Below are 14,817 nucleotides of genomic sequence, written 5' to 3' on the forward strand. Positions count from 1 at the left end.
TAGACTAGTCTGGACCCTCGAGTGGGTGGGTAGATGCCAAAGCCCAGACACTTCCATTCTGTCCTGAATGCGTGGTCCCAAGAGTTTTAAACATCCACACCACCTTCCTGTCCCACCACCACCACCAACACACACACACACACACACACACACACACACACACTTCACAGCCTGTGTCCTCCTATTAGTTCAGATGGAAGTCTGAGTCTACATCTGTGTTTTCTGGAGGAGACAGAGGAAGTGGCAATTAGGGCAACATTAGAGGTCAAAGGGCAATATATGTCCTGTGGGCATGGGTCATCAACACATCTCTGGAGGCAAAAAAAGGAAGAAATGAGAAACAATGTTTAAGGCGCACTTTCTCTATTTAAGACATCCTAAAAGAAATGTTTAGACACACATTAACTCCTCTAACATTCACAGCTGCATGGAGGGAGGCACTGAGGGTTAAACAATTCTTCCCAGATCACCTAGCTGGAGGCACTTGAACAGATTCAAAGCCTGCAAAGTCAACCCCAGCACGGCCAGCCTCCTGAGTACTTAAATGTGGGCCTTTAACCTGATGCCAAAAACCTCAGTGTGAGCAAGCGTGCAAAAAGAGAAATCTCAAGCTGCTACTTCCATGCTTTCACTTCACTAACTTCTAACACAAAAATCTTCTCTCATCTCTACACATCACTAGGACATTGATCTCCATCTGAGGGTAAGGCTGAAGGTGGAATCTGTCCTCCTCCACCACAGAGGCGCACGATCTTATGGGTAAACTCAGAAGAACTTCAGTACCAAGCCACATGGGGGACAAGCTGCATTTACCTCACTGCTCTGACCCATCAGGCAGGTAATAAGGACAGGGACTTGCCTTGAGGAACTGTTCACTTCTGGGGAAAGCTTGCCTGATAAAATGCCTTTGATCTAGTGAGACAGAGCCCCACCTGGCCCCTTTCTCCTCTCCCTCACATCCTATTTTCTCCCCACCAGACTCCACAGTGCTATCTAAGATGTATGCATGCGACACCACAGAACACAAGAAATCCCTAAACCTTTTCTCTGGCTGCTGCCCCCATCTGATCATGGAGCCTCTCCAGGTTTCAACACTTTGGAATCCTCATCAGGCCAGACTGGAGAGGACTCTAATGTGGGCAAGGGGCCTCACAATAATTAAATGGTTGCTGGCCTGACTTACTAGAGGAGGAGATGGTAAAGCAGGCAAAAATGGTGAAACCTACATTTGTTGATTCTCTCCTTCCTTCCTTTCTGTGTGCTGTTCTTCTGCACCTCAGGAGCCCCTGCCATCTGCTCAAAGTCCCTACTGTGAGGCCTGGCCATGCCTGCTCTCCACCCACATTGCCCAACCCTGTAGAGTCTACATACAGCACCCACACTCTCCTACTGTCCTCCTTGCTAGGAACAGTCTGATGAAACGAGCGCATTCCTTCCCAATAGGGTGTGCGTATTTCCTAGTTTTGACGCATCTTTGATGAGTGAGGTCAAGGTGAGCGGTTGACAATGGGGAGCTTCTTTTAAACCATAGCACTTCACCAATTCCTTTAAACAAAGCTGGTCCTGGAAAAGGAGGGAAAGTATTGCTGGCTCCCAATCCTTTCCTTCCACCTCCAGAAAAAGTGTGAGGTAATTAATTAGAAACTCACATTGAGATCTTTTCCCTTACTCAAAAAAAAAAAAAAAAAAAAAAATCCCTGAAGGTAATAGCTAAAGTGAAACCAGGGCGCCAGGCTTCTATACTTCTCCAGGGGGAGAGACACTCAGCCTAGATGCTCTGGGAGAACCTGGCTGCCAGCTTGGGGGCCCCTTCTAGGCTGAGACCCTACTGCTGTGTAAGCTATTGCTGTTTCTCCTTTCCCCCCACTGCCTCCCTTCACCTACCAGTGAATATCAGTGAATACCACAGAGCTCAGATGGAAACTGTAGGGAGGAGTTAGAGCAGAGGTAAACTCCCCTAGATCTTCCTCCAGCAGGAGGGAAAGCAGGTCTTGCCATGGGAAAAGTAATTTCTTGGTCCCGGAAGGTTTTAGGCCTGAGTAGGGAAACAAGGAGTCCTTGATGCCTAGGTCCCCTGGTTTAGGGAATCCATGGAGCTTCAGAGGGACCTAGAACAACTTCCTGCCCTGTTTCTTGGGAGCCTTGTTCTTCCCCTTGACCACATAAATGCTTGAATTGCCTGTTCAACAGAAGTGCTCCATGCAATCAGTTTTGCCAAATTACTCACCAACACACTGAGACTCAAGCACATTCTGCGCCATATCTACTTGATTTCTAGGCTGCCCCATCCACTCAAGAGGCCTGGAACTCCTGCTAGAAGAGCAAGAGTCTTGCCCATTTGAGTTCCATTGCCTTATGAACCCACAGGAACACACAAGGACCCTGAAGCAGGTTTTTATTCCATTCTATTACAATACAGATTTGTAAGGGCAGTGACAGAGATAAGCCCTGAGGGCCAGGGGAATCAGTGAGGGACATAGCCTAGCTGGAAAAGCCAGAGAGCTTCTTGGATAAATTAATACTGAAGCTTAATCTTGAAGTAAGCAGAGGGTAGCTAGACGCTGTCCATACCCTGCTGCCTGGAGCATCCTTCCTTGTTATCTCCAGGCAGCAGGGTATGGAGAACATTTGCAAGAGTTGGAGGCTAGAGAAGGCAGAGTGTCTGCAGCATGGAGAATAGAACATGAGTAAAGGGAAGTGCACCTTTGTGCACTAGGGAACCTGTGTAATGTTGAATAGAGGACCTGATGGCCTTAAAGGTTCTTTGCAGTCTGCATGTCGCCTTCTTAGCAGTCTGCACGTCGCTGAGACGAAATGTTTCTAAGTTTTTCTGGGTCCGTTTGCTTGGCAAGTGGTAATAATTGGCATATCGGAGAGACTAGCTTTGCTGAGAAGTCAAGGACTTACCTGGCCAGGCACATGATCATCCCACAGGTGAGTTCTGCGGCACTGAGGCTATTCCCATTGGGGGTGCTAAAGATCAAAGAAAAGGGGGACATCAATGGGCACAGACCCAGTATTCCCACTCCTTCCCCAAGAGAAAGCCTTGAGTGCAGGCTGTGCTTTCTCACTCCTGCTCCATGAACTGACCATGCCACTGTCCAGAGTTCTCTGATGTAATCTTGCCCTAAGCCAAGGGCTGGAAAAAAACCCCCTTCCCCTGGTTTTATGTTTCCCTGCAGAGGGACCTCCATTAGAGAAACATATCTGGCTTCTCTCTACCCAAACACTCCTCATAAGGCAGAGAAGTGTCTCACATAATCAGATGTGTGTGGTTCAGCCCTTTTCTTTCTCCTATTTCAGGATCTGCCTGCCTCCAGAAAGCACAAATACTCTGCTGCTCCTACCATTGATCTTACCAAGGTCTGAGTCTCTCAAACTCAGGGCTCAGCCCAATGCCTACATATCTTCATCAAGTTACTCAACCTGGCTGCTTTTTTTTTTTTTTTTTTGACAAGGACTCACTCTGTCACCCAGGCTGGAGTACACTGGCATGATCACAGCTCGCTGCAGCCTTGACTTCCCAGGGCTCAAGCGATCCTTCCAGCTCAACATTCTCAGTAGCTGAGACTACAGGCTGGTGCCAACATACCTGGCTTTTCTTTTCTTTTCTTTGTTTTTGTATTTTTGTAGAGATGGGGGGGTCTCACTTTGTTGCCCAGGCTGGTCTCAAACTCCTGGGCCCAAGTGATCCTCCCACCTTGGCCTTCCAAAGTGCTGGGATTACAGGTGTGAGCCCCCACACCCAGCCCCAACCTAGCTTTTATTAGTAATCTCCACCTGTCTGACTACTCTTCCTATCTCTCAACAAGTTCTGAACTGAGAAAGCCTCCTCGCACCCTAAGTCACAGGGCAATGCAGACCCTTCCTGTTTTATAGAAAAAAGAATAGAGGTGGCAACCCACAAAACTATTTTTCTTTTCTTAAAGGCTTTTTAGGTTTTTGAAAGAATTTCATATACGTGTTCACCCTGATTATTCCCCTACTGGGTCTGTCTTTTTCGTCTCTGGAATGAAGGTTAATAAGGTTACAAGAAGAAAAAGTCAAGAGATCCTGTATAAGATAAAGGGACTCTCAGAGTCTGTCTGTCTGGAAAACCACCTGGCTTCTCATCCTCCCACAGCAAACAGGCTGTATTGGGGAGCAAGCAGAGGTGCAGAGATTGGGGCCTGGCTACCTCTGGGTCCAAGGCAAGATGTGGGATGGGTTATCGTTTAACATTTCTACTGTTGAATATTGACTTCAGTCAGGTGACCAATTAACCTCTACCTTACAGGGGGAAGTACAGCGCAGGGGAGGGGAAAGGTCTTAAGGACAATGAAGTCCCCAAGGGAAGAGAAAAGTCTTAAGGACAAAGAGGCCTGGGGATGGCCTTGCCATACCATCTAAGTGACAGAACAGGTACAGTACAGCACTGGCGTGCTGATGACCTCTGCCCCTGTGCTTCTGCAGAAACAGCTTTAAAGGGGACCCTTCTCCTCTTGCCCTAGGGCACTGAAAGAGAAACTAGTGTCTTAGTTCCAGAAGGTGGCAGGGAAGTGGGGAGGGCAAGGATTCTAGTCACTAGTCTACCAGCAAGGGTTGTGCCTCTGTACAAGCACAGTAAAGTAGAGCTGGCAAAAACCTGCCACAAACATCATTAATAGAGGCAGAGGGGGCTGGGTGGGAGCAGGAAATGCAGATGAACTCACTGAACTTCCGATTCCTGAACCAGGTCACAGAGGTGCAAGCAACTGCGCGTGGGGTGGGTTCGTGAAACATTTTGAGATTATGCAGGGACTCTCAATTTTAAAAACTCTGGAACCCCCTGATGACATTGGTGATATAGTGGTGAGCATAGCTGCCTTCCTAAAACCTTGGAACCACTATGCTGTGAGTGTTGACCATGCAGGCCCTAGACCAGGCATCCTCCTGGAAGCCCTTCCAATGGACTCAGCTTTCTCTCCAGTGAGTTTTTTCTCCCTTGGTGTGGTCAGTCTCCGTACTCACCCCCCTTCCCCCGCCCGCAGCCTCCATGACTTACTTCATAACCAAGATGCCCTTCCTTGTTGCGGCCTCCAGATCCACATTGTCCACACCTGTGCCAGCCCTGCCCACCACCTGGAGTTTCTCAGCTGCGTTGATGACATCAGCGGTCACCTTGGTGGCAGAGCGAACGATAAGGCCCTCACAGTCCTGAAGCAGAAGAAACATTTGGGTCCAGAAAGTAATTCTGTGAGAACTCGTAAAGCCTCAGACACATCATTGATTGCTCCTGAGTAACAGATGCATTTCCAGAACCTTAGGAAGTCACTGATGACTGCCAGCTCATAGACATCTTTGCTATACTCACGAGGGAAATGTGGGCTAGGACTCATGTTGATTTTTACTTAGAGTGGAGGAGACTGTGCCTCTAACACACCAAGTGCTTTGTTTGGCATGCTCAAGAAAGGGCGGCATTGGCCCATGGACTCTGGGCACCTGGCTTATCTCTCTAGACAGCACCATGATGCCTGCAGCCTGGATGTCCCTCAGACACATGCTGGAAGTCAGGGGCCATTTCCTGTTCCTCTCTGTATACCCTATCATTCCTGCACATTGCTTGCTCAAAATGGGAGTTCCTATCTGCTGGCTGATTTTGATATATCCAAAGAAAGAAAGGCAATGTCATCTGTCCACACATTTGATAGGTTCTGCCATTGGTCAGGCCTGGGTTCAAATCCAAGGCCCCTGCCTTCCCAGCTATGAATCAGCTTCAGCCTCCTCAAGTGTGTGAGGAGGAAGCGAGAGAGAACAGGCACAGCACCTAGCACAGTATCTGGCCACGCTTAATGAACATCACTACCTCCATTAGACACTGAGCTACTGAAGGGCAGAGGTGGGAGCAAATTCTACTTTGTAAGCCCCTGTCCCTGACACAGGGAAGGCACTCAATAAATGTTGGTTGGCTGAATGAGTAAATAATGAATGAAACGAATGTTGAAAGAAAAACATTTCCTAAAAGAGAGACCAAAGGAAGAGGGGCAGGGGAAAAATGAGAGCAATTAAATTCATCTACACTTGCTCAGACACCCAGGCAATATTAGACTAAAAATACACATATGCAAAAAATAAGACACTGAACTCATCACAGCCACTATACGTGAGCTAAGTTAGATCCCCAAGACGATCTTCCTTATGCTCATCCAGAATCCTGTGGTATGTGCTTCTCTCCAGAATAAGAATATTCTTGCTCAAACACAGAATGAGAATCCCTAAGAAACGGGGCAGATGAGCAAGTCCACACTCTGTCCCAAAGTGGCAGACACCAGGCCGGTGAGAAAGCAGCAAGTGTGCTTGCAAAAGCACCAAGCTGGGAATCAGGAAGACAGAGTTCTAATCCTAGGTCTGCCAACAATGTGTGGGTCACTGCGGTAATTCAACTCACTCTATACCCCTAGTCTCCATCTGTAAAATAAAAGAGATGGAGCACATGGCTCCTCAGATTCATTTTCCCTGTACAGCTCTCAGCTGGATCCCATGAAAACCTTCTTTTCCCTTCATGCCCACTGCATGGATTCTGGAGATAGAGAAAGGCCATGAGAAGTTGGCTCCTAGGGTAAGGGCCCACACTGTGTTTGTTGTGCACAAGCCTAGAGCATAGGAGCAAATATGGACAAAGTAAATGTAAGGAGAGCAGTGGGTAATTTTATCTCCACTGAGAAGAGAAGAGGAATGATGCTTAGGCTGCAGCATAGAATATTTAAGCCTTAAGAGCTTCTACATACTGGAATAATTGTTCAAGAGCAATAGTAGAACGATTCCTTTGGAGGTGTTTATGCATCACGCATCCTCACTGCTTGGCGGCTGTGCCTACCAGCAGAGAGAAACATGCAGGCTGCCTGGAAGACACTCCAAGCCCTTTTACGTCTGAGGTTCTGAAGTAGAACGTCAGAGTGGGAGATTCGAAGAAATGTTCACCAGCATCTGGTCCAACCCCATTTTACAGAGGAAAAACTGAAGCCCAACAAAGTTAAGCCTGCCTTCTTCCCCTTCCCCTCCCCTGTACTTTTCTTTCTTCATTTTATCGGATGCCCGCTATGTATGTATCTGGCATTATGCTAAACTGATTATGACCTAGGTGTATACAAGTCACATGGGCATCCAGGGCTTAGAGGAACCAAACAGAAGCCACCTCAGTGCTGGCTGCCCCAATGCTGAGGCCAACACCAGATGAGCACCTGGAGGTACTCTGATTTCCCCCCATAGCAGCCTGGTTAAATATCAGCCAAGCCAGGCAGAAATGGGATACTGACATCTTTTTCACATTCAGGTCCACCACGCAGGCTCTAAAGAAAAGGATTTTCCTGCCTGGACAAACTTTACTGACTTTTCAAGGCGCAATAAAGTTATCTTCCAGGAAACATTTGCCAACAACCCTGAACTGTCACTCTCCCTACACCCCAGCATTTTTGTTGTGATCACCAATATAGTATGTTTCATATCTAGTTGTCCTCTCTTAGACCTGCAGTTTGGTCTCCTTAGTTATATTTTATATGCCCAATGCAGGGATTTGGTATTAAAACTTTATCTACTCTATACCATATATCCACAGTATCAGCCTCACCAGCACATAAACCATTTACTGAGCACCTGCTGGGTACTAGACATTATACCAGTTGCTTTACATTATTCTCTCCACAACTCCAAGGAGAAGGGGTATAATTATCCCCAGTTTCCAGATAAAGAAACAGAGGCTTTGAGAGGTAACCTGCCCAAGATCACTCTTACAGATCAAAAACCAGCCAAGAACTGGAAAGTCATTGCCACTGGCTAACTCTGAGACTGTAACTGAAGAAGAGTGGGTAGACCTGCCAAGATGTCAAGAAGATAGGGCCAGAGCCAAGGCCATGGCCAGTTAGGTGCAAAAACCAAACTGTAAAATCCCTTGGAGAGATTTACTAGTAACAATAGCTACCATTTTTTGAGCAAGTATTTTACATCCAGCCCTGTGCTTCACAACAATCCTAAGACAGATATTATAATTATCCCTATAGTACAGATAAGCAAACTGACACTTAAAGAATTTAGAGAGCTTGCTGAAGTCACATAGCTAGGATATGGCAGAAGCTGGAATCAAGTCCAAATCTGTTGAGTACCAAAGTCCAAGTTCCAACTACCTTCCAAATACAGCATTTAGACACCTAAACCAGGAGAGACATTGCCAGAAATCCTGTGGCTTCTCCAAGATGGCAGAAGCTCCCTAACAAAGGTCCCTGGATCTTCTGGCGACCTGCTCCTCCCAGCCAGCCTGCCTACTGGGGGATAATAGAAATAGGCACAAATGTCTCTGTCGAGAAGAGCAAGTTGCCTGTGGCCTGTAGGCAAGCTCACAGTTGGTACTTCACAATGAAGTGTTTTATACACTTCCATTGAATATATGAATTCAGTGATGAGAGGCCCATAGAAACCACCCTCATCAGTCCCCCATCCTCACACCTTCACCCTCTTTCCCAAATAACTTGAACACTTCACATGCCTGAAAATCGCCCATCAGAAATCCCTTCCTTTGACTGTGATAAGGAGGCATAAGGTCTACTTCTAAGAGTGCTCAAGGATTTTCAAAAATCTTATTAAAAGAAGTTGAAAAAAAGCAGGAAAAACATGTTCAGAAATTGACAAATCAGTCAACAGAACTAAATAGACACTAGACAAACAGAATATGTGAGAATTTAGAAAATAAAAAGTAGAACTCAAATTGATGGGGAAAGGAAGAACTAAACAAGAAAAATAGTGTTATGAAAATTCAGGAATAAAAATAATAGATTGCTACCTCATTTCAGATTTTTAAAAATCCAAATGAATGAAAGAATTTTTAAAAATATAAGCATTAGAAGAAAATGTCAGGGGATACTTTTATGACTCGGATTGGGAAAACCTTTCATAAGCAAGGCACAAATCCCAGAAACTCTGGAAGAAAATATTGACAAATCCAGTTACATTCAAATTTTAAACTTCTGCATGGAAAAAGATCCCATAAACAAAAGCAAGTAGTGGTCCTGATATGTGGAGAAAACTCCTTTCACCATATGTAACAGAACAAGGATTCATCACCAAAAGTGATAGAATTCCTACAAATCAACTTTTTTTTTTTTTTTTTTTTTTTTTTTTTTTTTTGAGACAGAGTTTCACTCTTATTGCCCAGGCTGGAGTGCAATGGCGCAATCTTGGCTCACTGCAACCTCCGCCTCCCGGATTCAAGCGATTCTCCTGCTTCAGCCTCCCGAGTAGCTGGGATTATAGGCATGCACCACAAATCAACTTTTTTAAAGGATAAAGAACACAATAAAAAATAGGTAAATATATAAATAGGCAATGCACAGAAGAACTACAAAGTGGTCACTAGTTTCACTAGTTTACAGACTCTTCAACACTAGATATCAAGGAAATATAAATTTTTAAATATGATATTTTCGTGCATCATTTTGGCAGAAAGAAAATGAATAATATTCAGTATTGGTGAGCATGAGGGAAAAAGGAGTGTACACTGCATGGCCTTTTTGGAGGGCAACTGGGCAGTGGGTGGGTAAGCACATTTTTAGTGGTCATTTCTTTGCAGCCAGCAATGACACCTTAGAAAATTGGTAACACACTGAGGAAACACAATCTCCTTTCAAGTGGCCAGCTCAGGACCAAAAGTCAAAGTTCAACTGACAAGAAGCAGGCATGGAGCAAGAGGAGAAGGGACCACCCAGAGTCATCATCTTACCACCTTGTCTCTCTAGCATCAAGTTCCAGAGCCCACATCTCAGGCCCAGTCCTGCTCCAGAGGCTCTACCTAATCATTCCCTTGGGCCTTAAGGGTCCAGCCTTCTTCAATGCTCTCTCCAAAGCTGCCACAATGCTCCCCTCGCAAACCTGCTCCCCACGGGCAACACTAGCTGGAGAGCATGCAGACTCCCCAAAGTCCACCCATTCTTGTAGCCCCTGAGCAAGCACAGAAACAGCACTATTGTTTCTTTCATGAGCATGGACTTTCTGGATGGATCTCCCTTGCGAAGATTTACGCTGTAGTCTCTTGACTTTTCCCTCAAATCAGCCTTTTTTGGTGCCAGGGAATCTAAGAGTCCCCAGTCAGACTCCTACAGGTGAGCATCAGGTCTCACCTGTCCCAAGGGCAGAAACTCTCACTCAGGAGACCTTGGTTCCACATTAGAACCAGATATCCGACATCAGTCAGAGTTAATGAGCTTCCAAGGCCTCTTACAACCTCAACTACCCACTCTATCCACTCATTCAATCAGCACATATTCACAGACAGCCTGAATCCAACCTACCTCCTGCTAGACCCTCAAACCCCCTGCATCCAAGCCCCTTCCCTCCTCACGCCACAACTCACTCCCTTCAAAGACTTTGCCCCAAGCTGCCTGCTCCTGTCCTCTACTTATGCAAACTACAGCCCTAACCAAATGCACCCATCTGCTCACATCCTCTGCAGTTTGCGATTAAAACTTCTCCAGTGTCCAGAGATCCTCCCTCCTCTTTGTCATTCCCTGGGTGAGGAAGCAAGTCTCTCTCTACACAGCACCAAATTCTGATGTTCACTGCCCTCTGCGTGTGGCTTCTGTGTCTGCACTGTGGCGGGAACAGACACTTCCCACACTTCCTACAGGTCCTCCCGCTCCCCTGTCCTTAGCTGCTGTTCAGTTAGAAAACTGCTTGATTTATGGCTGTTCCAGACAAACTGCTAACTCAGCAATGGGAACCCATTCCCATTCCTCAAGTTCACACATGCTTCCTTTCCCAAGAGGACAAGCTTGGCCTAGGAGGTAATTCTAGCATTGCCGTGCCTCCGACTTAAATCATACGGCAAGACAATGAAACTGTCCAGGTCATGTTCCCAGCTATAGGGAAGGCAGATCTACCCTGTTTTGCACAAGATGTGTGATCCTGATTAATTTGATGGTGATTTAACTTTTGCAAACTAAATCCTTGTGTAAAGTCTGGGAACTTGCTATTTTAAAGAGGTTTTGAAAAGAAATCTTGCATGGAAAGATTTATTCCCTTCCTAATCTTTCTTCAAGTACTGATATGAAGATATGGATGTGCTTCAGTAAATTAAATACCATTACCAGTGTTTAGTTTAGTGGTCCTGACCAGCAATGCTACTTAATGAAACAGAACAAAATACCAGAATGCATCATATGTAAAAAGAGTAAGTATTATTTCACAAAATTTATGTGTGTCTGTGTGTACACATATGTATGAGTGTTTAAGTTATGACATAAAACAAATTTCTTATTGTGGGTCACAGTCAAAGTTTAAAAGCCACTGATACATGGTAATATTATTTAAATATTTTCCGGCATATTGGGTATATTAAGACGTGAGTTCCAAACAAGATGCTTTATTATTTTAAGCCAACGTTTTCCAAACTTTTTTGACTGAGGCTCATTGTAAGAAACACATGTTTTTTGGTGGACGGGTGGGACAGGGTCTAGCTCTGTTGCCCAGGATGGACTGCAGTGGCGAGATCATGGCTCACTGCAGCCTCAACCTCCTAGGCTCAAGCGATCCTCCTGCTAGAGCACCAGGTTGAGAAGAGTGACAGCAACCAGGGCCTCAGCCCTCCACCCCACCCCCCAGTAGCTGAGACTACAGGCTTGTGGCAAGATGCTTAGCTAATGTTTGTCATTTTTGTAGAGACAGGGTTTTGCCATGTTGCCCAGTCTGGTCTCAACCTCTTCAGTTCAAATGATCTGCCTCCTTTGGCTCCTCCCAAAATGTTGGGATTACAGGCGTGAGCCACCGCGCCCGGCCAAGAAACACATCTTTAAGTTGTAATTTCATACTCACATACCACACACATACAACTACACAACATAATTGAAACAAAATTCATGAAACAATACTTACAGCCTTACTATCTGCATTGCTGTCTGATATTTCCTACTTTGTTTTTTAAAATGCTAGTCATGACCCATTAAACTGCACTATGACTTGCTTCAAGTCTGAAAAGCACCACTGAAAGGGCAGGGAGGAATGATTATACTTCCTGACCAGGGGGTGAGTGATAGGAGACTGCCTGCACAGAATACAAGGCAGTGGGAACCAAGGCCAGGCCCGGTTCTAGCAATGGTGCCAAAGCTTCTTTCAGCATTAAAGAGATTTCAGTGGGGGAGGGCAGTAGACACTATGCCAGACACCTCTTCATGCAGAATAAAAAGGCATAGTGTAGAAATGAGGACCCTTCAGTGGGCTGACCAAGGAGATTAATTGGCATTCTGAACCAAGTGTGTTGCAAAGACACACACGAAAGCTGAGCCCTCCCAAATAGTCCAAAAATGCCCAGCAGTCAAGTTAGCCAACAAACACTCCTCCTCTCCTGCCAAGAGTTTTCAGTGCCTTTAAAGTGTTCTCCAAGTTTCAGCACCAGACTCCCAGTATCCACCCAGCTGATTCCTGACTTCATGGAACAACCCCTCATTATGGATGAGGCCTCCCATTCCTCTCAATTCAGCCCTCATCCCTCCCTATCCCCACCCCCTCATTGGGGTATCAGGTTTCTAATTTCCTTTAGAGAGGTGAAAGCACTGGATTGCCACCCTCTTCCCAACCTGGTGCTCTGGTGGAGGTGAGAGTCAGAGGCTGTTCTGCAGGACACCCCACTGCCTTTCCTGATTGTTCCACAGAGCCATTGATACCATTTCACAGAAGAAAGGAGGTGAGGAGCCTGCCACCCATCCATTCCTACTCAGGTCCCAAGCCCTTGCCCACCAATTCGGTGCATGATGATTGGCCCTTTCTCTGGCTTTTCCAGCAGGGGAGCACGCAAAGGTTAGGGAGCTGGATGGTCTAAATCGGGGCTATGCTCTGTGTCATCTGCTCAACTGTCTCCTGTGTATTAGCCATGCTCCCTAACCAGCTTACAAACTTCTTGAAGGCAGTGACCAAATTCTTCTGAGTACAAGGCAGAGCTGGATACTTGGATATAGTGTCATGCCATGGTGACAAGATCCATGCCAGCAGATACAAAGGCAGACAAAGAGAGCGAAGCAGTTTCCAGGACCACGTGGTTGTGGCACAGCTAAAGCAAAACCGGCAGACTCTGCGGTCTAAGGGGTCCTCGGAGGAGGAGATGGCTGAAGGTGGTGGACAGGGCTGAGGCTGGCAGACGGCGGCTGTGCGATTTGGAGGGTGGGAGAGAATATACAGGATCAGGTGAGGTAGAGACTGGGCAGCTGGGTCGACTACAGAGGTCGAAAGTGCAGGCACTGGAGTGAAGAGTTCACAAAATAAACATTCTGGACAAGGCCACCAGGCCCAGCAGGCCTTTTCAAACACGGTAGATAAAAGATTTGAAGTAGATTAATTACATATCACAACAAAAGGGGATAAAAATTTGCTAAGACTATAAATCATCTGGGAGCATTTGGGATCGGATTCTAGTCGAGTCTGGTCACTCCCAACCAGCGATAAACCAAAGGTGGGGAGGAGGCTAAATCTGGACCCCAGCGCTTCCCGCCCGCCTCCCTTTCCTCTGAAGGCTCCCAGAGGGCAGAGGGGCGGCGAAAGCACTGAGCAGTCTTGCATCAGACGAGGGGCGGGTACGTGTTTGCTGCCTTACGAGGGCTGCCTTCCCCTGCAGCTGACCCAGCAGCCACGAGACTGGTTGGGACTCCGCCAGCGTCCCCCCGCCCACCGATCCCCCCACCGCCAAGGCAGGCTGGAATCGGCGGGGCGGCCCAGAACTTGGTTGGGAAGAATCACCAGTACCAGTCCCTGGGTTCCCCGCAAAGAAGCCACTTTGGGGCCCCTCTGCGGATCCCCTAGCGCGGAGGCGGTTGGGGGTTGGGGCAGAGGCAGCGCGAGGCTGCCAGAACAACTGCGCGCGAAGGCGCTGGGGCGCCGCGCTGGCATCCGCGAGCAGCCTGCAGGACCAGTTGGAGCAGCCCGCATTTTGCAATGCTAGCGGAGGCATGCCAACGTGAAAGACGCGGTTGCAAACTAAAAGAAAAGTTTGCATCTCACCGCCGTTTGTTCTTCCCTCTTTCTGCCTACCCCCGCCGCCGTTCTCCGCTACCCCCCAATCTCAGGAGACCCCGGAACTAATTGATACGGGGGGCATGCGAGGGGGGCGCGCTGGCCTGGGCGCAGCCAGCCTTTTTCCGTGGAGGTTGCCCTAGAGACCTCAATTTTCTCTCGCTCGCCTTACCTGCAGCTCGGCTATCAGCTCCTCTTTGCTAAGGTTCTGCTTTTCCACCACCTGCAGCCCTCCATCTTGCAAGATCTTCCGGCAGCAAGGGTCCAGGCTGTCACTGATGAGCACTTTCCGCAGATTTGCAAAAGCCATTGCTGGAGTTGGCCTCGGAATCGGCCGCTGTGAGTAGAAGTACCTAAGCCAAGAAGCTGCGGTTCGGCCTGGCGCGCTAGAGTAACTGGGCAGTATTCTCCAGCTCCCGCTCCCCCGTCATCTCCTCCTCCTCCTCCTGCAGTCTCCTTTTGATTGGACGGAGATACTCAAACTCTCCGCGACTCCGCCTCCTCCTCGCGGCTCTGAGGTTGCCAAATCCCTGCCCGCTTTATTATCCTCCCGCGATGAATTTCTCCATCTCAGCCAAAGCTCTTACCTACACCTGGTGAGCATACAAAAAGCACAATTTACGCTGACTAGCTGATGCATATCTGAAATCAACGGAGAAATACACCTTCTCATCCTGAGAGAAAAACTTCATTTTCACTTTTCCTCCTAAGGATTCATTTATTAATTCCTTAAGAATTTTTTTTTGAGTGGGTAAATGTGCAAGGCACTGTGCTAGACGTTGAAGGGAATTCGACTATCAAAAAGATATATCCTCT

The 14,817-nt window shown here is 47.1% G+C and overlaps 1 protein-coding gene across 1 annotated transcript in view; it reads right to left on the reverse strand.

The window, feature by feature from the left end:
• Positions 1 to 14,483, reverse strand: part of PHGDH (phosphoglycerate dehydrogenase) — a 32,145-nt gene extending 17,662 nt beyond the window's left edge. The window contains exons 1-3 of the mRNA XM_003268063.4: positions 14,174 to 14,483; positions 5,024 to 5,175; positions 2,908 to 2,973 (exon numbers count right to left, since the gene is read on the reverse strand). Coding sequence (XP_003268111.1) covers positions 2,908 to 2,973; positions 5,024 to 5,175; positions 14,174 to 14,311 — 356 coding nt within the window. The 5' untranslated portion in view covers positions 14,312 to 14,483. The remainder of the gene's footprint in view (positions 1 to 2,907; positions 2,974 to 5,023; positions 5,176 to 14,173) is intronic.
• Between the last annotated feature and the right edge of the window lie 334 nt (positions 14,484 to 14,817).

This window comes from Nomascus leucogenys, chromosome 12 (assembly GCF_006542625.1).
Source record: "Nomascus leucogenys isolate Asia chromosome 12, Asia_NLE_v1, whole genome shotgun sequence".
NCBI lineage: Eukaryota > Metazoa > Chordata > Mammalia > Primates > Hylobatidae > Nomascus > Nomascus leucogenys.